General features: G+C 34.5%; 1 protein-coding gene across 1 annotated transcript; it reads left to right on the top strand.

Moving 5' to 3' along the window:
- Positions 1-1,509: 1,509 nt before the first annotated feature.
- On the top strand, positions 1,510-25,939 carry LOC115452107 (4-hydroxybutyrate coenzyme A transferase). Its single transcript, XM_037439962.1, has 10 exons — positions 1,510-1,928; positions 15,817-15,979; positions 19,707-19,845; positions 20,946-21,036; positions 21,693-21,881; positions 22,470-22,596; positions 23,164-23,252; positions 23,644-23,763; positions 24,423-24,569; positions 24,725-25,939. Exons 1-10 carry the CDS (start codon positions 1,751-1,753, stop codon positions 24,907-24,909), a joined length of 1,428 nt encoding a protein of 475 aa, XP_037295859.1. The 5' UTR covers positions 1,510-1,750; the 3' UTR covers positions 24,910-25,939.
- Positions 25,940-26,848: the final 909 nt, after the last annotated feature.

Below are 26,848 nucleotides of genomic sequence, written 5' to 3'. Positions count from 1 at the left end.
AACGACGAACATTCATGCGCGAGTCGAACGTGTGAAGCGAACATGCGGCAGGAGCGGTTGGCGAGCGCTAGACTAATATTTACACAAAACTCCTTTGTATACATCCTGAGGTTACAATTTTAGTTTGATTTATTGAAAAGTGCTTATTTAATACCACGCAGTTTGAGTTGTGTAGTTTGCAAGATGGTCGTACCTTGTATGGCCTATCTTTTGTTTATGGTTTCAAACGGAAAAAATATTAAATATCTTTGTATTATTTCCGGAGAATGAAAATTCTAATAATCAAAACAGAGTTTTAGTTATTAGTTATTTTATTGTGGCGTTTATAGTTGACTGTTGGCAACAATTAATATATTGCTAGTAGTGATGTGATAGATCGTAAATTTGTATTCACAGGTACAGATAATTTGTGTCTGGTTCCACGGACACGGATCTCAACGTACTTATAAATTAGGTATCGTGACGCACCACCTTGAAACTATGGTTACGTTTTAAACGTTTTTTTGGTGATTTTAAAAAGCATAGTTCAAGTAAAACCAATAAAATCAAAGATATTCCTTTTCGGTAGATTTGTTATTTTTACAAAAACAAAAAAGAACTTAGAGGTGCAAAGAATAAATAATAGAACTTAAGCACTCATTTCTGATATTCTTGTCGGTTTACCGAAAGTTTGTGTGTGTGACTCAAAAGCTAATCATTTTATTCAAAATGTATTTAATTACTGATACATATAAAACTTTATAATGAGTAAAAATTAGGGTTTGTTTAATCAAAATTAACCCACAATGCCTAGATACCTTTTTTTAGTTTAGTTACAAATCGCATTGTATCATGATTCACGCCGCTACGGCGCATATGTTACGTGTTCAGGGATATAACAGGCTAAGATAGATCAAAAGGGTTAGACAGACAGGGTCATAGTTGTGGGCGCAGCATACATTAACGATTAATTATGTAATCGCGTTACATACACACCACTTTAAAACCTTTAAATTTATAACTAGTTATATGGCTAATTCATTACAATAATTGAATCTTAAGTATATAAATTATTATAAAATTATTGCAATAGAATCGCATCAACTATTCTTGTACATGTATTATGAAATAAAATGCCCGCTGCATCAGTCTATTAGTTTGAACGCGATACAATCAAAATCTGCCGAACTGATTTTCATACGGTTTTTACAAATGCACCGTGATATTCAAGACAAAGTTTTATAGGCATAATTAAATGTTTTGCGTAAATTGGTTGATTGTGATATTTTGCTCTGCCTCCCGTGCTACGCCGGGGCGGGTCGCCAATGGGAAATAAAAAATAACTTAAATTTATTTTTTGTAACACTACTTGTTTTTGCCTTATGACTAATTTCAACGTTATTAATTTTTTGTATAAATGATCCGATTTATATCCGACAAGCAGGGACCGCGAAAAAGCTACGGATAAAGTTACAGATCTCAGGAACATCACTACTTGTTATGACGTCAGAATTCAAGTCCCAAATTCAATAGACAACTGACAAATTTTGTTTTGGTTGGTCATTGGCAGAAGTTTATTTGTCTCTGTTGGCAGTCATTGGACATTGGTGCATTGGTGTATAATCTGAATTCTGAATCTTTTATCGGAATAAAAATTATTGAGCCCGTGAACGTGTAGAGGCCGGACGTTAGTTGTAGCACAACGAATTATTTATCCTTTCGCCGATAAAAAAATAGTTAAAACCTTTTAAATAACAAGTAAACTCGCAATATGTCGGCGATCAGCAAATTCGTATCGAGCCGTAATTTCGGAAGGATTAGTGGCGCGCTTTTAAGTGTAAAATCCAATAGGAATTATTTTTCGTACACCCAGTCCCTGTCCCAAACGTTGGATCGAAAACCGGAATTCATGACGGCAAAGCAAGCATTTGAAAAATGTTTGAAATCGGGTAAGTTGTAGAATATTGTTATGTATAGCTATTAAACATATAAGTTCCCATGAATATTTTATCCTTTCCCCTTGAGGTCGTACAATAATACTGTCTGTTATACGTTGTGTTATGTTAACTTTTAACAGCTCATTTGTAAAACAAATTCGTTGGGTGTCGCAATGTTCACACTGGATGCTTCCTCTAATTTTCGCCGAAACAAATACGTTCTTATGTTTGATATAGAATTAACGAGTGTTTTGTTGTCCGATAAACCGGTTTAAAATTTTATTAGCGCTTGTTTACAAAAGCGGGGTTTTAAAATAATTGTATAGTGCTATAGAACAGCCCAAGATAATTTATATTTCTGTTTAATATGTAATGTTATTGGTCATAGAATAGAATAAATAGAATAGAATTCTAATCACTGCTTTGGAATTACGTTTTTTATTAAAATTATTTTCTCTTTATGTTATTACAAAGAACACAATAAAAGTACTTATTTAAGTATAGAATATATTAATTACACTACACAATTGTAGAAATGTTACTCTATTTTATAAGTAGAAAAATATGAAATTTTTGGACTTTAACTTAGCCTAATTTATATTTTAAATTGTTTTACAACTACGGTTGCCACCTGTACTTTATAATAAAGTATTGTACGTTATTTCGGGTAATGGTACTCTATACTTTATGAGAATAATAAAGTACGCGAAAATACTTTATTTACCATGATAGGACTCCTCTAGGGTTGTTCGTAAGAATTTTTGCGTAAAACAGCTGTAATTAATAGTACAAAAATGGCAGCAAGTATTTGATAAGCCTGATGGTATATTTTTTTTAATTGCATGCATTAAATTCATTTTTATTTTCGATTCCTTCTACGTCAGCATTCACAGAGAAATTTTAAATTTTGTGATGTAGAATATTAAATTACGAGACGAAAAAAAATCGTATTTAAATTTTAAATATTAATTTTATTTGTTAAAAGTTCCCAAATATAATATATATTTATATATATTTATAAGCAAAATAATAATGAAGAAATCATTTGTACTTTATTTTGACACCATATACTTTTTTTTTTACATTCAATTTACCTATGTACATTATTTGCTAAAAAAAAAAGGTGGAAACCCTATTTACAACACTGAATTTAGTACAAAAGTTTTAGCAATAGCTCTTTGCATACACCAATTTACAATTATAAAACTCGTAACATATAAAATTTAACATACTTTTATTTGGTTATCTGGTTTTCTGAAACTATATACTAATTTATTATAATAATTATCATTTCCCTCACTAGGTATAATAAGAAAGAAATAAAATAATAATCATAAAAAAAAAATGGAAAACATTTTATCTTAAACTGTGCATTTATATTCTTAACTATATATCATAATAATTGATATATCCTGACTCTAATATTGTGTAATTGCATATTTTCTATGAATTTTGTTTACTTTTAGTTTTCAAACATTATGATAAATTATGTATATATTTATTTACATAATTGTGTGGCTAATAGTTATCATTGTGAGTATTTTTTGTTTTTTATTTAGAGTTTTACTTTAGATTCTAGTCTTTATTTAACATTTAAACTGCACAAAATTTGTAGACATTAGTAAAGAAGTGGCGTATTTTTAATGATTTGTGAACTGAGGTTTATCCTATCTTCCAGTCCTGTAGTATTCCAATCCCAAATAAATTATCAGAAAAGCCTATACAAAATGATGTTCACAACCTGGGAATCAAACCCATGATTTTGCAGTTGACATTGAGGGCCTTCTTACCCAGGGGTGTAAGGGATGCAAGGCTCCCAGTTGCATGGACTAAGGAGACGTAACATATTATCCATTGAATAAAAGTCATCAGAGAAAAGAGTGCTAAAACTTTATCGCTCCACGCTTATAAAAAAATACATAATTTTTTTTATATTGGCAAAGGTGTGCAGGGTGATTTTCGCGCCCCATAGCCCAATATGACTAAGGCAGCCCGTTGACAGTACTAATACACTGCTACTTGACCAAGGAGGTGACTTTGCACCCAACCTTTTTACATAAAAGTATCTAATTAAGAACTAAGTTGTCTTGTGAGCGTCACCCTAGATATATTAAGTATTATATCATTGTTAGCAGCAACATTGATTTTATAATATACCATAGAAAAACTAACAAGATTTTTACTTGAATATTGCTAAGTCATAAACGTTATGGTTCCAAATGTATACATTTTTCAAATATATGTAGCGGATCCTGGATGTTTATGTCAACCGTTGCTATACGTCATTGTATGCCCACTTTTTTTTAAAAGACATTTAACATCTGAATCTAAAGATTATGCATGTTTAATTGAATGGAATGACAGTCAATATAATTGTATAATATGCCAATCTTGCGCTGGGCTATGAAATGAAGTATCATTCACATGTACTTTGTTCGATCGTAAACGCTAGGGGAGCACAATTTATTTGTTACTTATCTACTTAAGCGGATAACAATGACAACCAGTCTAAAGTACACAGTAGTCATTTTAATATTCTACCTTGAACTTGGTGTAATAGCTATATCTATATTTTTATATTATTCGCTTTATTTCAAGGTCATCACTATCAATAGCAGAATGTAAGTGTAAAATGGTATATCTTTCGGAATTGTGAAAGTCGCCGAAATGAGGATAGCATAAAAATGTTACGGGTGAAGGACATTTATTTAAAACAAAAAACAACATAACAGCAGAATATGGTTGTCAAGTCAACAAAACACTATAAATGGTATATTAATAGTTTCATACAATAATTCAACAATAAATTGAAATCATACGAGCATATACATGCCGTGTTTTTTCCATATTTGTGCAGAACAGTTATTGAAGATTAAAATCGACAAATTCTATTAACCGCTTATACATAAAAGTACAATTAAATGAGACTAAATAATACATATATTATTTTAATGAAAATGATTCTTTAAATGTCCTCTAGCGAAACGATCGATTTTAATACATACTTATCATAACAGTTTTTGACAGATAGATAATGGAAAACCAGTTTTTAATAAAGATATTTAGAATCTATATTCCTGTGAGCGAGTACCAGGCTACCACCACACATACAAGTTTCGCCTTTGAGGGCGGACATGTGCCCTGAAGTTTCTTTAATAATGCATGGAGGATATCGATCCAATTTCACCCTCACTCGCTTTCGCACGCACTTACCATGTTATAAATTAGGCAATCATGTATAAATACAATAGATTACTTTTTATCTGTGTTTCCTGCTCAGTGAGCGTATTTCGGGAAAACTCCTTTACAAGTCCTATAAACTAAGTTGAATTGATGCTACATTTTTTGAGTATGTTGTATCGATCCCACAGAGGTGTGGCACAGGCAACTATAATTTATTTATTTATTTAATTAAGACAGAAAAACAGATTGCAATCAAAAACTATAAAAGATTATAAAAATATACAAACATAAAACTAGATTGTATTCCTAAACTTTGCGCCCTTATACTATTTGATTACTCAAAGTAATTATCTAATTAATTAAACTGAAGAGTGCGAAGTGTGAAATTTTTCAGACACCTGAGACGTCTTATAGGTACTAATAATATGCACAAATGCGGTCTCAAAATCCTAATAATAATAAATAGATTTTACATAAATTTAGAAAGGGAAGTCGGCACAAATCGAATTATATGGACGCTTTGCGACTGATACAGAATATTGTAAATTTTTGTATACATATGAAAGACGAAAGTATAAACCACTGTCTGATTGTAAGTGACATGACCAATCATAAACAGTAAGAACACCACCAAAATTGAGTTACAAAGCATTACTTGACGATGCGCTGCGGTCGTCACTCTGAGTCATAAGATGATAAGTTTCATAATACCCAGTTATTAGACTTTTCTCAAATATCACTGGTATACTGGTGGTATATCTCTCATATGTAAGAGTCCGTTTGGGTAGGTACCACTGCAATGTCTATTTCTTCCGTCAAGGAGCAATAGAGACTTTCCCGCCCTCACACCCACCACTACAACTCCTGTAAGCCAGGATCAGCAGTGGCACGCATTTTGTGACACCGAGCAGTGAAGCTCGGCGAGTCTCAGGGAAAACTAATATATCAATATCCCGCAACGAAATTAATCAAATAGAAAAAATAGGGAGGAGTTGGAAATATTAATTGTCCACTTCCCTCCAGAGCAATGCGGGTGACAAAATCATGATGTAAGGAGGCGATTTAACCTCAAGGATAGGGACGTTTACAACTAGATAAGCTAGTTATAAAGCACCACGGATAAAATTAAATGAAAGGGTCCTATCACATGAGCTGTTAGATTTGATTACAATAGGCATGGCAAAAACGCCGGAAAGCACGGAAATTCCATCTAGTCTCAACAAGGTCCATGTAGTATACAACCCCAGATGTTATTTGCATACTGTATACCGTCAAGGAGCAGTGTGTAGTCACTGTTGTGTTTCGGTTTGAAGGTCATTGTAGCCAGGGTAACTACTGGACGAGAGAGGGAGGATCCCTAAGCCCCCCCCCCCCCCCGATGGGAGACGGGCCTCAAGGCGGCACCGCGCAGGGGCGGCTGCGGATGAAGACTTAGACACTTCCGTCAGAGGAAGCCCGCAGCCGTCCCTAATGCGCCGAAGAGGGCCACCGCGGAGTTTTAGCTGGTAGGCCGTGCATAGGTTAGTTGTACTCGGGTTAGGGACTCGGCCCGGCGGTCGCCCGAAGGTCGTCATCAAATCCGGGCGGCTCAACGCCGGGCCGTAAGGCACGATTACCCCAGCATAACCGCCCAGTCGCCCCCCACGAAGGCTGGGCGGTAGTAATAAGGGACTTTCTCCGCGAAAGCAAAAAAAAAAAAAGGGTAACTACTGGACATGCATAATAAGACTTAACATCTCATGTCTCAGGATGGCGAGCGAAGTGAAATACCAAACAATACTTTGTAATTCAGGGTGTAGGATGGTGTTTCTTCTGTTTATGGGCGGTCGTATCGCTTACCATCAGGCGAACGGCAAGCTCGTCTCGTCAGTCTACACCTATGTATGTTATAGTTTCTTATCTTTTCTGAATACCAGTCAAGATAATGTAATTTACAATTGAAAACTGTGGAATAAAATGTTTGTGATAAAAAGTGATGATCATGACGACAAGAAATAATATTGTGTAATTTTTGATAGAACATGATGTTCAGGTCAAGAAATGTTCGAAAGGACTTCGCAACTGTATTCCATTTTGTTCCTACTTATCCTACGATGAGTAGTTTAGAAGCCCCGAGCCATTAGTTAACAGATTTTAAAGATATAAAAAAAATGTCCTTTTGCTTTGCTGCAGTCGACATAAAGGGTACACAAACGTAAGTAAAAGATTTACATAAATGACGGCCGGCTTGCACTTTAATACGAAAAGGATTTTAAAATAAAGTTGCAAAAATTTTTAAGCGCCATTCGCCAAATAATCTCACAAAAATACTGTGGCTGTTTATACGCGTAACGTTGGCTACGTGCCCAATTTTAATTCACTCAGCTATATTACATATGCTTGGAAATATTTGTACGGAACACACCTTTTTTATTTTTAGCACGTAAACAACTTTAATTTGATATCTAGCTATTGTGGTCATAGATACTAGAACACTAGCGTACCTTTGGTCTGCCTGGGAACACACAATTTGATTAATAAATACATGTAAAAAAACCAAATACGTAATCAATTTGACATATTATTCTTCGCCCTATACGTTGATTAATGGTCGTTTTCAATAAACGATTTTGAGAATAAGCCAAACAAAAATAGTCATTTGTAAGCATGTTAAAAAAACCTGCTCTGATTGATCCATTTTCGCGGTAGATCGAAAAAAGGGATTGGGATCGTTTATTTAAAAACAGCGGTAAATGACCGAGTTAATTCGTGTAACCTACCGAATTAATTCGTGATTGAATATTTGTTAAATACTCGAAAGGTTCTTGGTTAGTGTTTGTATTAAAACACAATGAGCTATGTGAATTAAATATGAATAAGATTGAATTAATACGTATGATGCGTGCGCAGGCGTATTAATTGGTTTAACTTTGAACTTTCCGCCGAGCTCTAATTAAAATATTAACGATTACAGTATTATGGCATGCAGGTGCAATGTCACAAATTTTAATTTTCAATATTTACTTTGATTTCGAAATTGCAAATTAAAATATGATTTCAACTAAAGTTACAATAGGTCGTCAATTTTCTTTTCTATATATTTGTATCATTGCATATATGTGTATATAAATTCATTATCGAAATTATTGTAAATAACATGAAACCTTAGTTTGCCAAAGAGAGTAACACTGTCTTAGGCTTCCCTAAATTAAGGCAGGGTATATATTCATTTGATTATTTTCCGGAATAAGACTTTCATGAATGAATTCCCGAGCAATACCTATAGAAGCCATTCCAAATACATTAAATAGTCACTTCCTTGAATGAAGGGCTCTCATGAGACATAGAGTTCAATATTGAAGTTTCATCTTTGGGTGAGCAAATCGATCCATGTTGGATGTTGCTTAACAACACAACAATTACGATGCGGGCCGTAACTACTAACATTCTTGCAATTAGTTCTCAAGGAGAAATTCAATAATAGACTGCAATAATATGTCCTGCGAAATAATGAATTCTTTATAGAATAACTTTTAATTAACAGTACTGTTGTGTAGGAAAAGGGAGGATTTATTTTCTTATCATCTCAACGTACTTTCCATAATCATTATAATATGCATAATTATATTAATATTATTATTTAAATGTTTCAAGTGTCACTTATATTATCATTAAAATATATTTATGTTTTCTTAGCAAAAGTAATGTTCATTGTTTCAGTGGAATAATAAATATTATATAGTAATAGAGATTGACTATCTGACATATAGCATAATTGATTCAATTGGTTTTCGAACACCGAAATACTTAGGTATATGTTGCTTTTTAGAATCATCAAACAATAATACTTTTTATTCACAAAAAGTATCCTCTAGAGAACTATTTTTTCCAAGAATTTGAAAGTTGCTGACCTTTTTAGAAGATATTGGGCAAAACTCTGCATGACTAGGATATAACTAGATAAACTTCTTGGTAAGAAAAAAAGTAAAATGATTCTTGGTGTGGTTCTGGTGAGCAAAAATGATTAATTTCTCAAAAAATGTTTCCATAATATAGCAAGTTCTTGTTCTAACCTAACTTTGAAAATTGAAAGGATAATTGACTTAAGCGACATTTTTTTTTCGAAATAATTTAACTAGGTTAAAAAACATAGAAAAGAGTGCTGATCTTCTATTTATATCTATACTTATAATAAATCTGTAGAGAGGTCAATTCTGTACATGAAATATATTTCCAAAATAACTATCAGGGGGTGATTAGGGATCGATACTGATGCCAAAAGTGCAATTAGTAAAATTTTTGTCTGTCTTCTGTCTGTCTGTATAACCGTTGTAGAAACAAAAACTACTCGACGGATTTTAACGAAACTTGGTACAATTATTTTTCATACTCCTGAGCTGGTTATAGTATACTTTTCATCACGCTATAATTAATAGGAGCAGAGCAGTGAAGGGAAATGTTGGGAAAACGGGAGAAGTTACTCCATTTTTAAGCTTCCGTCGCGTGTGCAACCTTAATGGTTAAAGCTACACAGAAATCATGTATGACGGAAATGTTCTCCTTAAAATTATGTAAAAAATATCCCACGACAGCATATGTCTATCTTTCATGGTTGACTCACAATAACACGTGTAACTCCCGATAGCTTAGCAGTTCGAAGCTTTCTCATTATATTTGTCTACTCTTACGTTTATAACACTCTCAGTCATCACTAATTAAAAAAGTTAACATTATTAAATATTCCATAAAAAAGAATCATAGAAATCGGTATAGAAACACCAAAGTTATACATGAAATACGCTAATAATAAGCCATCACGCGTGAATACTGAATCATGCTATATGCTTCCTTCGATTTCACCAGGATCCCATCATCAGACCCTGATCGGACAATCGGACCACCTGCATACCACCATACATTAAAAAAACATCCCGACAAATTGATCACCTCCTGCATTTTTGAAGTCCGAAATCCACGCGGGCGAAGCTGTGGGCGGAAGCTAGTTTTAAATGTGTATGAAACGGAGTGTCGCAAAAAATGTCGCTCAAGTCAATCAGCCTTTTAACCGTCGATATAGAGTAAAAATTCAAAGTATTCATTCGTACTATCACGAAAAGTTACTTTTTAAACCTATTCCGCCGTACTAAGCGCAAAAGCGGTACGAGTGTCAGGGACCCTTATTTCGAGATAATCGAATTTCTGTAAATATAGTTTTCTAGTTTTTTAAGTAAAACTGAGATAGGTTTTTTTAAGATGTTCTAAACATGATACCGTTTTTTTGGATAGTTCATTGGATGGGCATTTCTTTAAGCTAACCGACGCCATAAAAATCAAGGTTTTGATTTTATTTGAGATACCGCTTCTAAGCATAGAATATAGTAATAATTCTACTTTGTTGCTGTGTCGTAACAGATACAGTACGAAATGTGTAGGTATGTATGTATTGTTACTCAGGAAAACACTGATCACCAACAAACGTCAAATAAAAAATATACTGAAAATAACAATACATGACCTGTATAGAAATAAAGTTTATCAAGCGTTGAAGCAAATAAGACATTTAAATTATTATTTTTGTGGGAGTGTCTGGCGATAACTCCGCTAATGACGTTTTATTGTTGATAATACATAAGTTTTAATAACAATATTATATTCATAAAAACATTTACGGATTTCACAGACAGTTTACGTAGTTTTTAGGTCAAAATTTGGTTTATTATTAAGCAAAAGTTTAAAATATTGGTGTGATTAATATTTAAAAATTCTGATTACTTGGTTTCTTCCATTCAAACAATAAATTAACAATAACAAAATAACTAAAACAATATTTAATGATATCCTCAGAGTAGGTAATGAATACTGATAAACTATAACAACGAACGCTACGTTATAATACGTAATGGGTATTTACTATTTATATTTCTAATAAAGCTAATACAGTTTAAACTAGTTTATAAGTTCTAATGAACTGGTTTTGCATATTGTTTACAAATAAACAATGGTTCACGCTCACAACATAGTAAATTGACATTTATTTCTATTAGTAGAAGACGCATCACGCACTACTTTATGCAAACATGTAAATAGGTATATGTATTGGATTAAGAGACATGAGTTCAGTCTCTTCGTTTTTGTATGAAACATCGGGCTTGTTTGTATCTTACGCATGCTATAATCGTTATCAACCGCAATCCACAGGTAAGCGAAGGCCTCCGCGGCACTGATTCCGATCTTTGGCTCGTTTCATTTAGTTTACACCGGAGGATAAAGCGGTTCAAACCTGATTTTATTTAAACACCGTAAAGATTTTAGAGAAAATCGTACACAGATGAATACAAACAATTTTTGTACACCTTTAACGTGTCTTTCAACTTTGTCTCAACATAAGTACTATTCCGTCAGCTTTGTCATAGATAGGGTCCATGAATTATACCTCTTTTTAGAAGAAAATATGGCTTACGAATACATTCTCCGTCTCGGAGGAGCGGTTGTCAGATTCGTCGGCCTTTCGACCTATCACCCGTACCCATGACGTCTGGTTCAGGGATCGTAATTGCATCCAAATTATTTAGATTGTTACCCAAATATACCGATTTGCGACCCTTCTTTATACTCAGAGGTCCCCTCGTTCAGTGTCTGCAACAACACGATGATTTCGATTTTGTCTTGGCAGACGCATCGTTGAATGTATTATTTTCATTTAGCACCAAAGCGGCGCCCACCGTGTCGAGCTGCGCGGGGGGTATGCGGCCGCGACCCCTAGTGACCTATTTTCGTCGCTCATGGTCGTAAAGGAATTCTTTAAATGCACCCTGAGCCCGGCGTACAGACGTGTTAAGGCGATACCTCAAGGTCCATTTTCATACATTTTGTTTCGGCTTTAATCTGGGTAACTAAACAAGTATTGGCAAGTAAAGAATCTAAATTCACGTCTAGTTAGTGATTAGTTCTCGCAGTTGAAAGAAAAACGTAAAAATAATTAATAATCATGGATATTTCGGCCTTTAAAATTTAATATGACGAAATTTTAAAGGCAGAAATATCCATGATTATTAATTATTTTTACGTTTTTCTTTCAACTGCGAGAATTAATCACTAACTAGACGTGAATTTAAATTCTTTAGTTGCCAATACTTGTTTAGTTACCCAGATTAAAGGCGAAACAAAATGTATGAAAATGGACCTTGAGGTATCGCCTTAAGCTTAACAGCTGACGTGCTTTTGTTTATACGATTTTAACTTTACAATATAAAAAAGACATGCTAAATCTCCGTTTTTCCTTCCACATTCAACGATTTGTTCAGGGATAGCTAGTTGGAAATGACAATGAGAATCGATGCTTAGTTTACTTATTCATGTATTGCTGTTCATTCGTAAGTGGTTCAAGTTCGTACGCTTTAGAAGTTTTTATTGAACATTTTCCTCCAATGAAAATATTTGTATTGTTCAACTCGGCTAATACAAAGGACACAGAGTAAAGCAAAATAAAAATGGCTTCGCGACTTGGAATGATTTGCATAGTTATTAAAATTCAACGCGTATTATTTTTGCTAAAATTAAACTCCACGATGACTTGTGTAAGAGACTATATACGTACGTACATGTAGTCTATGTGTATCCATGTGAATTCCTTTACACTGTTTCGAGTATACTTTAGCTGGCATTAGTGTTTTATCCTGATGCATGCATTTTATATCTCGGTAGAAATCCAGGTATTCACATAGTTCACAGATACGCGAGATAAATTCGACTATCCGATAAGTTCGACTAATCGTTCGACTTTTTGACAGCCGAGTTTCATTACTATCTTGTCAGCTGATTATGATATGTATGTTCATTGTATTATATAAGTCTTGCCCAATTTAACCAATTCAAATAACTATAAAAATGACAAGGAAACTAAGTGTGTTGGGAAGGATCCTAACAATGTCAGTAGGAACTGACACTGAGCTCTTTGCTCAAGAACATGAACAGCTCTTTGCTAAGTTGACAAATCGGTATCACCACGACCACGTAACCACGTAAAAAAAAATTTTGAACGGTATTTGGTGATAAGCATAATGTTTTATTGTCTTGTCAGACATCACCCATTCTGATTACTGATATAAGTATTTACAATTTACTAGGCAATTAGCTCCGTAGATTTCTCATGATACTAATCCTTACTTATAACGTAGAAAGTATCTCTATCAGTCTTTTATCTGCTTATGATCTCATATAAGCACATTTTTGCGTTGGTTAGGTTAAGCTACATGACAAAGAATATTTTTAATATCGACGATTGAAAGGCTAATTAACTTAAGCGACATTTTATTTTTTTCGAAAAATTTCAACTTGTTTAAAAAAACAGAAAAACGTGCGGATTTCAAATATATATGAAACTTTGAGTTGCAATTAAATGTCGTTTAAGTCTATTTCTTCAACCGTCGATATGTAAACAGAACAAAAGAAAGGATGGCTTTAGATTTCCATATGAGATTTGTTTTGGAAATTTGACGCGATTATTGTTTGTCTAAGGACAGTAAAATTTTCTGGGTCACAATCTCGAACATTTTGGCTTGGTTCCAAACTTGAACTCAGTTATGTAAGTGCAATTTTGTAAACTGGCAATGAGTACTGATAAATTAAATTAGTTTTATAAGCGGTGTTAAATTAATCGCGTAGAAATATGCAACAGGTAATACCTTATTACGAGCTGAGTTATATGAAAGATAAAGAAAATGGTATTATATAAGTCATATGTATTTTATTCCTTGAAAACAGAAACAGTGTAATCAATTCGGCACCTTTTTACTTTTGTGTTGTTAGGCGAACATCGTCTTTCATGCTGTGTTTAGACAAACAAAAAAATACTTCTTCGTCTTATCTTCCTCGTAGGATGCAAACAGACTGTGGTAGAGTGGTCATTACACGACCATCACTTGAGAGCGAACGGTAGTAAAGATCAACAGGGCGTGGTTGTCAGTACAATTTATGTGGATGTCTTCTTAACCGTTATTTTTACAGACAGTATAAAGAATGTGCAATAAAATTATATTGTTTGCTCCGGTTGAGAATATTACAAATGTAGGTAGATATATAGATGTATGCAATACGTACAAGTGCATTGGCCTGATTTTGGCGCATTCTCACCGACGCGCGTTTAGTGAAGACTGCAGCCGGTCGTTTTAAGGCATTAGTAATCTGTTAACAATTTCAACGCAGTCAATTTCATAAACTGGCTCCTGTTTTGGACACAATGTCTCATTCTAGTTTGTAGTAAAAATGAAATTTGTTACAAACGATATTTCAACAGATGTATGTCGACATGTGTAAACATTGAATAAATATTTAAATTATATATAAACGTGGGTTTATCTCGTCGAAGTGGTAGCAGCGCACTTGAGAAATCAGAAATATTACTAATTTATATACTGGAATGTGTATCTTGTTATTGTTTTTGTAGAAGTGACTTTACTTGTTAATTCACCTGTACTTATATTGTGTATTTGTTTGAAAATAGATAAAATCTTGATACGTTAACGAGATAAATGGTAATTGGCATCGTGATTTATTTAATAGAAATTTATCAAGTCTGCTTGTGATGAAACACTAAGCCAAAAGCTCTATATAATATTATGAATACCTATTCTGCAATCTACATTATGTAATATGGTGACGTCATGCAATATGTTTTTTTCTGTAAAGTGATAGGTGTGTGTGAAGACAATACCTAGTTTCATAGTACAAAAACACCGTTAAACCTTGGTGGTTATATTATGTAGTAAATTATTTGTCAGTTTTAACAAATGCTGCACTATAATTTTTATTCTTTTTACTTATTTTAGTAAAAAAAGAGATTAATAGATACATGTAAAATGCTTGTCATTAATCAAAACTGTTAAAAACTATGTCTATGCTATACTAAATGACAATTGATAGCCGGTGACCCTAATACTCTAATGGAACCTACGTCACTCTGTATAAGTGGTGTAGTTCAGAGATAATAATGTACCTACGTTCCCTGTGGTTTTATTACTTACAATTGATCGTTGGGTCTCATTATTTTCCATCTAGGCCCTGGGAAGATGGTTCAATAAGTAAACGATATTTTTTCGTCGTTTATGTAAAGCCCGATAATTCACGGAGGTCAATGTAGTATACATGTTTACGATTTGTGTACACAGATAAGCGGGTCTGTGAAATGTCGTCGCACGCTTTACCGGTTAACGACATCGTTCTTATGTAATAACTAGCTTTAGCTCGCGTCTCCGCCCGCGTGAAAAAGTTTTTCCAGGATAAAGTTTACCGTAATGAAAGTAGATAGATAGATAGATAAAAAAAGTTTATTTTGACTACAATTAACACACAGTATAAATTAAGACATACATAGACAATAGAAAATATATCCACTTGTGAGATATTGCAGCCGCTATCAGGCCCCAGCTCAATAATATGCTTTGCTCCAAGGAGCAAAACGCTGGTAATTCTGCTAGTACAAAGTCCCGTTTTAATATTTCCAACTCCTATCTTTTTATTTGCTTAATGTCGTTGCGGGATGATGACAAATTAGCTTTCCCTGAGACTCGCCGAGCTTCACTGCTCGGCGTTTGAACCGGATATACACACGCTGATCCCACAACGTGACATAATTACATGCCACGTTGGGTTTTTACAACTTGTATATGATGGTAAATAAATATTCTACCATCAGCAATGTAGCTGATATCTTGTATTAATTTATTTGTTTGTATTGCAGGTCAGACAGTGTTCTCACAAGGCGCTGCGGCGACACCAGTGCCGCTGCTGGATGCCATGACGGCTGTCGGCATGGCTGGCTCCATGCGAGACATCAAAGTTGTTCACATGCACACGGAGAAGGAGGCCGCTTACGTCAAACCAGAATGTAAAGATACCTTCAGGTACTGTGATTTGTGACTGGTAAGGGATCCATTAATAACGTGAGCTGATTTATTATTTAGGGCACTGTTCTATGTAATTAGTTAAAAGTATGGAAAGAAGGGCATGGGAAAACGAAGTTATGATTATAATTGAATTTGCAGTTTCAAAAAGGGGATATGTCCGAAAATGTTAAAATTTCAGGAAATGTAAATTATCTAAAATATGTATGTAGTGTAAAAAAAAAGAATTGGGGTTCGAATTTGGGTCAATTAGCAAAAAAAATAAAATACAGAAATCTTATTGTTATTTCTTATTATATATACTTTCTCGATATAGATTTAGATATTATGTCTATGAAATGTGCCCATTCTGAAATTACATATTCAATTACAATAAAAAATTCGTTAGATAAGTGATTTGAAATTTCTGCCAACAAACTGCCTAACTGTCATAATAGTATTATTTTTTGAGGCCAATGTTGATTAATTGCTAAGTACCTAATGTAATTATGATAATCTTAACATATAAACATGATAGATTAGGTAGGTCTGTGTGTTTGTTGTTTATTTTGTTTGCTTGTGCATCCGTTTACTTGTCAAGCAAAAATTTGAGTCAATTATTATGAGAATTCTAATATCAGTTTTGGTAGATGAAGATACATCTGAATTTGAATAATGTCAACCAGTTCCGCAGAAAAAAATTAGGAATTTGTCTATTTTCTAAAGGACCTTACTGTTAAAATTTAGGACCTAAAACCCTACCGACAGATTTTATCCACAATTTTTTTTTTAATATTTGTATGTATATGTATAGTTACGTATATTGGTACTGTACTAATGTACATATATATACAGTGTGCGTATATATAATTTCATGCCTCATTTAGATTTTAGACTATTGACGAATGATTCGTGCTCTATCTATGAGTAACGAATACCCCCGAATAAGTTGTTTATACATTCGTGTTCGTGATTATTTGTCTGTACTCGGAAAATATTTATATCATGTCAATATCAGGGGTTATGTTTTACAGAATGAAAAATAAATATATTGCGGTTATTTTTCGGTATCTTTACAAGATCGTTAGTCCAAAAAAATAATCTTTTCGGTATATCATATATAACATTCAGTCTTATATCTTCTATACTTATAATAAATCTGTAGAGAGGTCAATTCTGTACATGAAATATATTTCCAAAATAACTATCAGGGGGTGATTAGGGATCGATATTGATGCCATAAATGCAATTAGTAAAATTTTTGTCTGTCTGTCTGTCTGTCTGTATAACCGTTATAGAAACAAAAACTACTCGACGGATTTTAACGAAACTTGGTACAATTATTTTTCATACTCCCGAGCTGGTTATAGTATACTTTTCATCACGCTATAATTAATAGGAGCAGAACAGTGAAGGGAAATGTTGGGAAAACGGGAGAAGTTACTCCATTTTTTAAGCTTCCGTCGCGTGTGCAACCTTAATGGTTAAAGCTACACAGAAATCATGTATGACGGAAACGTTCTCCTTAAAATTATATAAAAAATATCCCACGACAGCATATGTCTATCATTTATGGTTGACTCACAATAACACGTGTAACTCCCGATAGCTTAGTAGTTCGAAGCTTTCTCATTATATTTGTCTACCCTTACGTTTATAACATTCTCAGTCATCCCTAATTAAAAAAGTTAACATTATTAAATATTCCATAAAAAAGAATCATAGAAATCGGTATAGAAACACCAAAGTTATACATGAAATACGCTAATATAAGCCATCACGCGTGAATACTGAATCATGCTATATGCTTCCTGCGAGTTCACCAGGATCCCATCATCAGACCCTGACCGGACAATCGGACCACCTGCATACCACCATACATTAAAAAAACATCCCGACAAATTGAGTACCCCTTCCATTTTTGAAGTCCGAAATCCACGCGGGCGAAGCTGCGGGCGGAAGCTAGTTTAGAATATAATGCAAACGGTGCAGCCAATTGTTTATTATTATGTTATATCTTCATGCGGTGACAGTCTGTAACCATTGCACTGCAGCTATCACTTATTGTTTCATGTAACAAATAAATGTATGGTGTAAGTTTTGTTGGTTGTCCAAATAAATAAATATCTAAATTTATTATCGGTTTAAGCGACACTGGGCCAATGTCAAATTAATTTAGTCTCCTACCAAAATAGCACTATTGGGCTATTGTAAATTCGCACACTTACTATTTTATTCGTATTGTAGATACGTTATCATCAACTACAACATTTTGGACAATACGACTTATCTGATACAAGGGTATTTAGATACGAGTGTCACCTTAAATACACCGGCTTGATAACGCGATAACTGTATTGTATAATCGAAACGAACACGTCAAACTAAGTTTTAACCGTAACTCCGCTTGTGAGGGTATTCAATTCTACGGGGTTTTTGGTCACGCAATGATTTGACGAAGCACATTGCTTGCGGTTGCAAACATTATATATCAGGCGGGTGCTTATCTTAAAGGAAAATATGAAAAGGCATTTTGTTATGTTGTTATATTTGTTTTTTACAAATATTATGTTTTTTCGTTACCGATACAGTAAAGTAGTGATTAAAAATGTTATATTATATCATCCATACATAAATGTATTAAGTAAATTTGGGCCAGAATCGACGATGTCAACAAAATATTACATACGAAAATAGGCTCATCAATTTTATCATTTTATGTTAATAACACCGCTAACATAAAATGGTGCGGATAGTAAGCACTCAAGTTTTAAAAAAGTATTAAAAGCACACAGTCAAACAAAATGTATAATCATAATATTATACTAATCCATAAAAGAATAAAATAACGAGCAAGAAAAAAATATGCAGCATCGTTGTAGTGATCGGTATGAATCTTTCAATCGTCATGATAATCTAAACCAACGTATATCTGGCACAATATTACCAAATATCTCTTCGTAGTGTTTCTAAAGTGTTACAAATCGATACAAGAACAACTTTGTAAATTTTTTTAGTTATTTACCCTTACGTTTAATCGACGAGCTGATTTTTAGTCGTCTATTAAGTCATTCTAATGATTTAGATTTGACGCACTTCGGCATTTTGATGTTATATTATGTAATTACATCGTATATATTTCCTATAGCAAACATGTTAAAAATGATAAAAGTTATCTGACGTTTGAAAGTCATCCTTAAATCAAAGTAATACTTTTCCATGATAAAATACCGAATAAAATAAGCTAAAATATTCATATACATATATTCATTCCATATACATATAATACTTCTCACATTTTTTTATTGCTTTGAATGACGAGACGAGCTTGCCGTTCACATGATGGTAACCGATACGACCGCCGATAAACAATAGAAACACCATCCAACACCTTGTATTACAAAGTAGTGTTTGGTATTCCACTGCGCTCGCTATCTTGAGACATGTTAGAATATTTGAGTAGAATTTATAATTATAAAGAGGTGTTATGTTTCACAGAATTCTTAGTTTCTTTTTGCGCTTCGCTAATATTTTAGTACATTTAAGTCCAACTTCTTTCTACTACAGCCACCCACCTAATTGCTTACTTACTAACTGGACAATATCGTCCCAATAAGTATTCAACAATAAACTATTCTGGTAGATTGCAATGTCTCGATTATTTAACTAAATGCCAATTTGGAAACATGTTCGTGTTACATGCGATTATCGACCTGATATAATCGTTAAATAATTATTTTTTTTACAGATCCGTGTCGCTGTTCATGGCTGCCAATGTAAGACAGTCCGTGGCGGAGGGCCGCTCCGACGTCATTCCCATTTTCCTGCAAGACATCCCCAAATTGTTCCACAGGAAGATCATCAAGCCCGACATTGCTGTCATACAAGTGAGAAAATTATCGAAATTAGAATTTTTTGCATATTATGTAGAAATAAGTATTGCTTCATAGATGAGAATTAGGCACCTCCCTCGAGCTAACGGCTTGATCATTCGTTGCATACATTTTCGGCGCATGAGTTCGAATATGCATTGATTTACGAATAATTGTGATAAAAAAAAAATGTAGGCCTTTTTAAACATATTAATCGATCAAAGTTTACTCATTCAAGAACGAGAACGTATCTAAAGGGTTGTTTGTAAATTAAAAAGATGTGTTCTTTGTGAGGAGATGCACAGATTCAATAATTTTAGTACCATTTTCATTATCCAATCAAGGACAAAATCCACATTTTAAACAATTTTTTTTAATATGTATTATAAATTTAGAATATTTCGACGTTTTATTAATTCTTCGACGGATATTATTATGTTTCATGGGGTATGTGCGTAGCGGCGTAAAGGTTGACGCCGCGGTAGAGGAACAGATGGTTGCGTTCCTCTATAGAGGGGGAAGATTTCCAGTCAGGCAGATGTTGCGTCTGACCGGCCGCGTCCCCTCCGACAGTTCCTATTCGCAGGTGGTATATATGCTGCACGTCGCGCAAATTGTGCAAGCGTGATTCAGTATCGATGTCGCTATCTATCGTGATTGCTGTGTGATTATCACTCCAGTTGTATCACTGCATCGATCCTCTTGCAGTTCTGGCGATGTTGACAAGATAGCGGTATATGCACTAACTGTCCCGCCACATGTGGTTTGGGCATTTGGAGAGGATAGATGGTAACTGACAAAGAGAATATATAAGGCGAATGTGGATGGAAGAGTCGGTAAGGATCGACCGCACCGAACCTTCGAATCTCAGACATCAGACATTCTTAGTAAAGGCCAGGTCAAAAGTACCCGGAACCGTCGGGAATGCATGAAAAGATTGATGAATGTGGAGCAAATGAGAGAGGTATGCCGAAATCGTGCAAAGTAGCAATTCAATAGTCTCTGCCTACCCCTGACATACAGACGTGATACTATTATGTATGTTTGCATTTTTATGGAGACAAAGACAATAGGGATTTATAAAACATTGACCAAAATATTCTTGTTGGTTTCAGGTGTCTCCCCCAGACAACCACGGGTTCTGCAGCCTCGGCACGTCCGTCGACTGCGTGCGGGCGGCGCTCGTCAACTGTAAGACTATTATCGGTAAGTCAATTTCACTGTACGTTTATAACTATTAATTCGACGGTTCGCGGGCTAATTGACATAAGCGACATTTTTTTTTTTAAATGAGTCTTCGTTAAAGAAACAGAGAAAAATGCTATGATTCCAAATATATATTAAATTCAATGATGCAAATACATGTCGCTTAAGTCAAACAGCCTGCCAGCTGTCGTTATGTCTGTTGAGTAATTAGGATACGATTGACATCGGTAGGATATGTTATTCCCAAACACTTTTTTTTTGGTTTCTTTTAGCGTTAACGCTTGTAGAAAGACATTTTATCTAAGGCCCCAGAGTACATTTAATCTCAAAAATAGTCTAAGTGAATCAGCCCCGGATCTAAGGGGGGGCTAGCCGGGGCCCATGCCCCGGGCGGCGAATTCAGTGGGCAGCAAATTCAAACTTGGCAGACGAATACATAACTTATCATTATCGCAACTTTGACTACTGAAACATCCAGTACATTCAATACTAAAAATATTTCCCGCTGGGCGCGAAATAATGATGATGATGACAAAACTAAAAATATACGTGGGTTGGGCGGCATTTTCCAAATTTTGCCCCGCCTCGAAAAAATTCAAGATCCGGGGCCGAAGTGAATCGATTAGTGAAAAAAAAAATGTTTCTTTATCTTACAGCTCAAATTAACAAGAATATGCCGCGTACCTTCGGCGACGCTATAATTCACATATCGCACATCGACTACGCGGTGGAGGACAACACGCCGCTGCCCGACCACGGCAGCAAGCCCCCCACCCCTGAAGAAATGCAGATCGGGAAGCTCATCGGCGAGAATCTAGTCGAAGATGGCGCCACCCTGCAGATGGGTGAGGATTCAACTTCTTTCCGTAACGTCTGGACGCGTTAGTGGTGTAGCCAGTGTAACTACTGGACATATGAGACATCTCATGTCTCGGGATGGCGAGCGCAGTGAAATACCAAACAATACTTTGTAATTCAAGGTGTTGGGTGTTTCTACTGTTTATGGGCGGTCGTATCGCTTACCATCAGGCGAACAGTAAGCTTGTCTTGTCATTTATAGCAATAATAAAAATACAAAAAAATGAAATGACGCAAAATGCCATAACCCAAAATTTTGTGTAGTTCGAGCACTGTGACCTGTGACTGTGACTGTTAGTTACGATGAGCATCTCTGAAGCAATGAGAACAGTTTCCTTTGTCTATGCCCATCTTGTATAATATATGGGTGGACGTATAACAAATAGGGGACCATATTGTGGCGCATCGTGAAAACGCTAGTATTCACGATTGTACCAAAAAAATAGTTATGGAACGAATCTATCTAGAACGTACTATTTATTTAATGCATCAATGGAAGTTGGAAATGTTTTTGTACGTTTCATTAAATTGTATAGAATATTACTATACATTTAATTAGATACTATGATCGGCAGGTATCGGCAGTATACCCGATGCTGTGTTGTCGGCGCTGAAGGGCCACAAAGACCTCGGCATCCACTCGGAGATGTTCAGCGTGGGTGTCATCGACCTGGTGAGGAGGGGTTGCGTTACCAACAATAAGTAAGCACTTTTAATTACATCTAAATTATTAGCTTTACCAATAGGCTGCTGAAGATACTTTTTGACATAAAATGTTATTAGTTATGAGGTAAATCTACTGTTACCCTAGGAAATTTAACTGATACAAAGTTCAGTTTACTAGCAAGTTCTCGCAGAAATATATAGCGCGAGAAGTTCTAGATGCGTTTACAGAAGCGGAAATAATCTATCACGTATGCAATCAAGATCAATCTATTAGTGGTTATGTATTATTATTATGTATCGCTGCAAGTGCCAAGTCCTGCAAGCTTCAGGTTTTCAGAAATCAGTTTGCCGTTATTGTAGAAAAAACCGCTTGCGGCAATCGATTTCTATAAGTTTTCTTGCTAATCTCAACCTCAGGTCGATATTCGACTGAAGAGACCCATTGAGACGGTCGTGTTAAAAAATATAGTAAAGAAAAATCTTGCATGGTCCTTGGAATACAGGAATTAAAGACAAATTTTAGAGAGGAGTATTAAAGTGTAATCGCAGTGAACATTTAAATTTCCCTACATTTATTTTATAATTCGTTTTTTCTGCACTCAGGAAGACATTCCACAAGGGACGCATTGTAGCCAGTTTCCTGGTCGGTAACCAAGAGTTGTATAGCTTCGTGGACAACAACCCCTTCATTGGTTAGTATTTTACTGTGTGAGTACTGATAACTAGTTTAAATTTAAAGTTTTAGAAACTTTTTATGAGTAAACAAATTTACATTTTTTTTTTGGTTTAGTTTTCTGTATCATGATTGAACAGTAAAATATGTATTTACTTCATTATTAAATACAATTTTATAAGCAGAGTTAGGCTGCAGAAACAAATAGAAATGTATAACATATAATGTACTACGGTAATTTTGTCAATGATTAGGTATGTAACGTAAAATATTTATTCAAAGCTTATAATACATTTTATTTATGTAATAGAATTGTTTTTTTTTCTTTTTGGGGCGTTAAATACTTTTAATTGTTTTTTTCTACAGACTAGTGTTGGGAGGCTGAGACTTCATTATTGCTATTTTTACAGAGATGATGGAGGTCGACTACGTGAACAACACGCATATAATCTCCTTACAGCCGTGCATGACCGCCATCAACTCGTGCATGGAGGTGGACATCACGGGGCAAGTGTGCGCCGACTCTATCGGTGAGGATCATTTACTCATAACTCTTTATTTTACACATGCAGTGGACAAGGTTGTGCAATATTTGAATTACTTGTAATTAAAATACAAATATAGATTTGGTAAATGTATTTTGATTACTTCCTGAAAATGGAATCTGATGATGAGTTATCTTGTAATATTTCAAATATGTATGGATTGCAAATATATTTTAATATAAATATAATTAGCGATCTTATTTATACGTGTGTTCTGTAGAAAACAGTTATTCATTCGCCAACAAGAGGCTATTTGCGTGACGGTACAATCTGACACTCGAAGCAATTTCTTAGCATGGAGATACATTAGAAAAGGATTTGAAAAGGACAATAAAGATGACTTTCCTTTTTAAAAAATTAAATTCTTGGGCTTATGACCGTGAGTTCTTAACTTAAGAAAACAGAACAAGGAACATAATATTATGTATTTTATCAATTCAAAGTAGGCGAATTTTCTAGACACATGGTCACTAAAACGGCTACAAGATTTAATGACACCAATAGGCATTGCAGTATGTTGTTAAAACAATAATTAAATATCAACTAACACATTAAAATATAAGCCCACGTTGCCCATATTAACCATTAATGTATGCGTATAATTTTAGCAAGTGTTTGTTCTCAAGACCACATTTTTTTCTCAGGAACACGCATGTACTCCGGTTTCGGCGGTCAAGTAGATTTCATCCGCGGCGCGGGTGAGGGTGTCGATGGTAAAGGCAAGCCGATCATCGCTATTGTCTCTCAAACAAGCAAAGGCGTGAGCAAAATCGTTCCCACCCTCAAAGTCGGTAAGTGTTCTTAGGTGTCTAGTCCATTAAAGGCCTTTAAAATAAATAGTAGGCTTCATACTTGTATACATGATTTTTTTTAAATTTAGAATAGAAATAAAAATGTTTGATCCATTTTAGACTACAGACTCACTTATGCAATTTGTTTCCCTCAGGTGCCGGTGTTGTGACCACCAGAGCTCACGTGAACTACGTAGTCACCGAGCAGGGCATCGCGAATCTGTTCGGCAAGTCTCTGAGACAGCGCGCCTACGAGCTGATCAAGGTGGCCCACCCCGACCAACGCGAGGCCCTCGAGAAGGCCGCTTTCGAACGCCTTAAGTGCATGCCCTCGCCTTAAAAAACAGCAATAATTATCGTTAATAGCATAAGGACTTCGAATCGAGAACGTTTTGACGACTTTACTTTATTACCACTATAGTTTAAGGTCGGTCGCCGGAAGAAAATAATTTTACGATGACCTTAGTCATAAAGTACCTTAAAATTCAGATTGAAATCTTAAAACACAGAATATTCTGAATTTGCTGGAATACTCGAATGTAGTTATAAAATATATCATGCGTAAAATTTGTAAAAGAATGCATCATCTAACAAAATTATATCCTTGGAACATGTAATTACGATTCTCATGGTATTAATATATACGCGCGCCGGCATCAGACATAATAAAGATCATTGTACAAAACTGTTTTAGTTTGGCGACTGCACTTTAACAACTACTGTTTGGTAGATTTAACTTGTTATTAATATAAATTGTTTGGTAGTAAAATGTATAGGAATCTTGGCGCCTAATATTCGTAAATATGGAGATGTTATTTAGTCTGCCATACGTAATTAATGCATTTTTGTAGGTATCTACAAATTCCAGATAATTGGTATAGTGGCGAGTAACCATCGAGAGCACGCGCGTATATAGTAATGTGCGATAATAATCCTTACATTGCTATAGATGAATATACTGAATACAAAACGAAAGAGGAACCGCTTTTAACAGTAGAAAAGCGTTGTATCTTCAGGTACGAGACAGTGTTATGAAACCGTGTTATAAGCGGCCACTATGTACTTCAGTTCTTATATAGTTTTTACTATTTGCGTGTGTTCTCGGTAAGTACGAACCGTCTGTGTAATATAATAGAAAGTAATTCACGTAATGTTTTATGTAATTTGTATAGAAGTTGTATTATTAAATATAGTAATCGTTTAAGAATAGCTCATTATTTTCGAGTTCCAAATGTTTTTTCACCTTGCAAGACATTCATTTCAGTTACCTTTTATATTTATTTATTATATTTTGTATTATTTTAAACTGACCTGTTATAAATATAATTCCTACTTACAATTTCTCTGTGTATTAAACGTCTAAATTAATATTTGTTGTTTCTTTTAAAGCAATCCCTGTATTTTACTTAGTTATTTCAACTTACGTCAACTGGAGAATCCATACTGATAAAAATTATGTTAACCCTACAAAATGTACTTCAAAATTGATACATGGAACTTCCATTTCGATCGAGATTTTGATGCTTTTCCACGGACATTTCTTGTTTATCTTAAATAATTCTAACCAAAAGTCCGCGACAGCATATATCTACCTTTTATGTGAAAGCCACTAAGACTAAAATAGTGAGTCATTTCCGTCTGTCTGTATGTAGATTTCCTCAAAATCCACTGAACGGATTTTTATGAAGTTTTTTATAGTGATAGTTAACCCTAAAAACGTTGGCTACTTTCTATCCCGGGAAAATATATAGCGGGATTTTTATCCCGGAAACCACTTCATACGGGCGATGCCGTGAGCAATAGCTAGTATTACAATAATTTAAATCTGTTCTTAAATCAATAATTAAGAAAAATGAATTTAGTAAATTTTAAATGTATGAATTTGGGTTTAGTTTTCGTTATAAGTTATTTTTCTATGGAAAAAAAAATGATGAAGTTTTTCTGTGTTCTGTTATACGCCGTACATAAGGAGACCTTTGACCTTGACCCCGACCATTGCCGTTTAGATGATATGAGTCAAATTATTAAAAAAAATTTTTTTACCAATATATTCAATTTCTTTAAAACAATAGATAAAGAGCCGACATGAGATTTGATCTTGACCCCTAACACATCCATTCAAAAGAATATGTAATCTCAATAAAAATGCTTTATTGCCGCATGGGCTTATGCACTTTTAAATAAAATTTGTAATTACGACAAAAAAGTGTTAGCAACACTGCTAACAGTTTTGTCGACCAATAGTACCGCGCAAAATCCTGGCTGCTCTCATTCAAACC

This window comes from Manduca sexta, chromosome 18, assembly GCF_014839805.1.
Source record: "Manduca sexta isolate Smith_Timp_Sample1 chromosome 18, JHU_Msex_v1.0, whole genome shotgun sequence".
In the NCBI taxonomy this organism is placed as follows: Eukaryota; Metazoa; Arthropoda; class Insecta; order Lepidoptera; family Sphingidae; genus Manduca; species Manduca sexta.
This window is presented reverse-complemented; position numbering and strand designations above follow the sequence as displayed.

Bases quoted from the DNA above. Each gene is read 5' to 3' on its own strand.
- LOC115452107 (XM_037439962.1), top strand. From the start codon at position 1,751: ATGTCGGCGATCAGCAAATTCGTATCGAGCCGTAATTTCGGAAGGATT. The intron at 1,929-15,816 runs GTAAGTTGTAGA...TTTGTATTGCAG, and splicing joins TGAAAAATGTTTGAAATCGG to GTCAGACAGTGTTCTCACAA. The intron at 24,570-24,724 runs GTAAGTGTTCTT...TGTTTCCCTCAG, and splicing joins CGTTCCCACCCTCAAAGTCG to GTGCCGGTGTTGTGACCACC.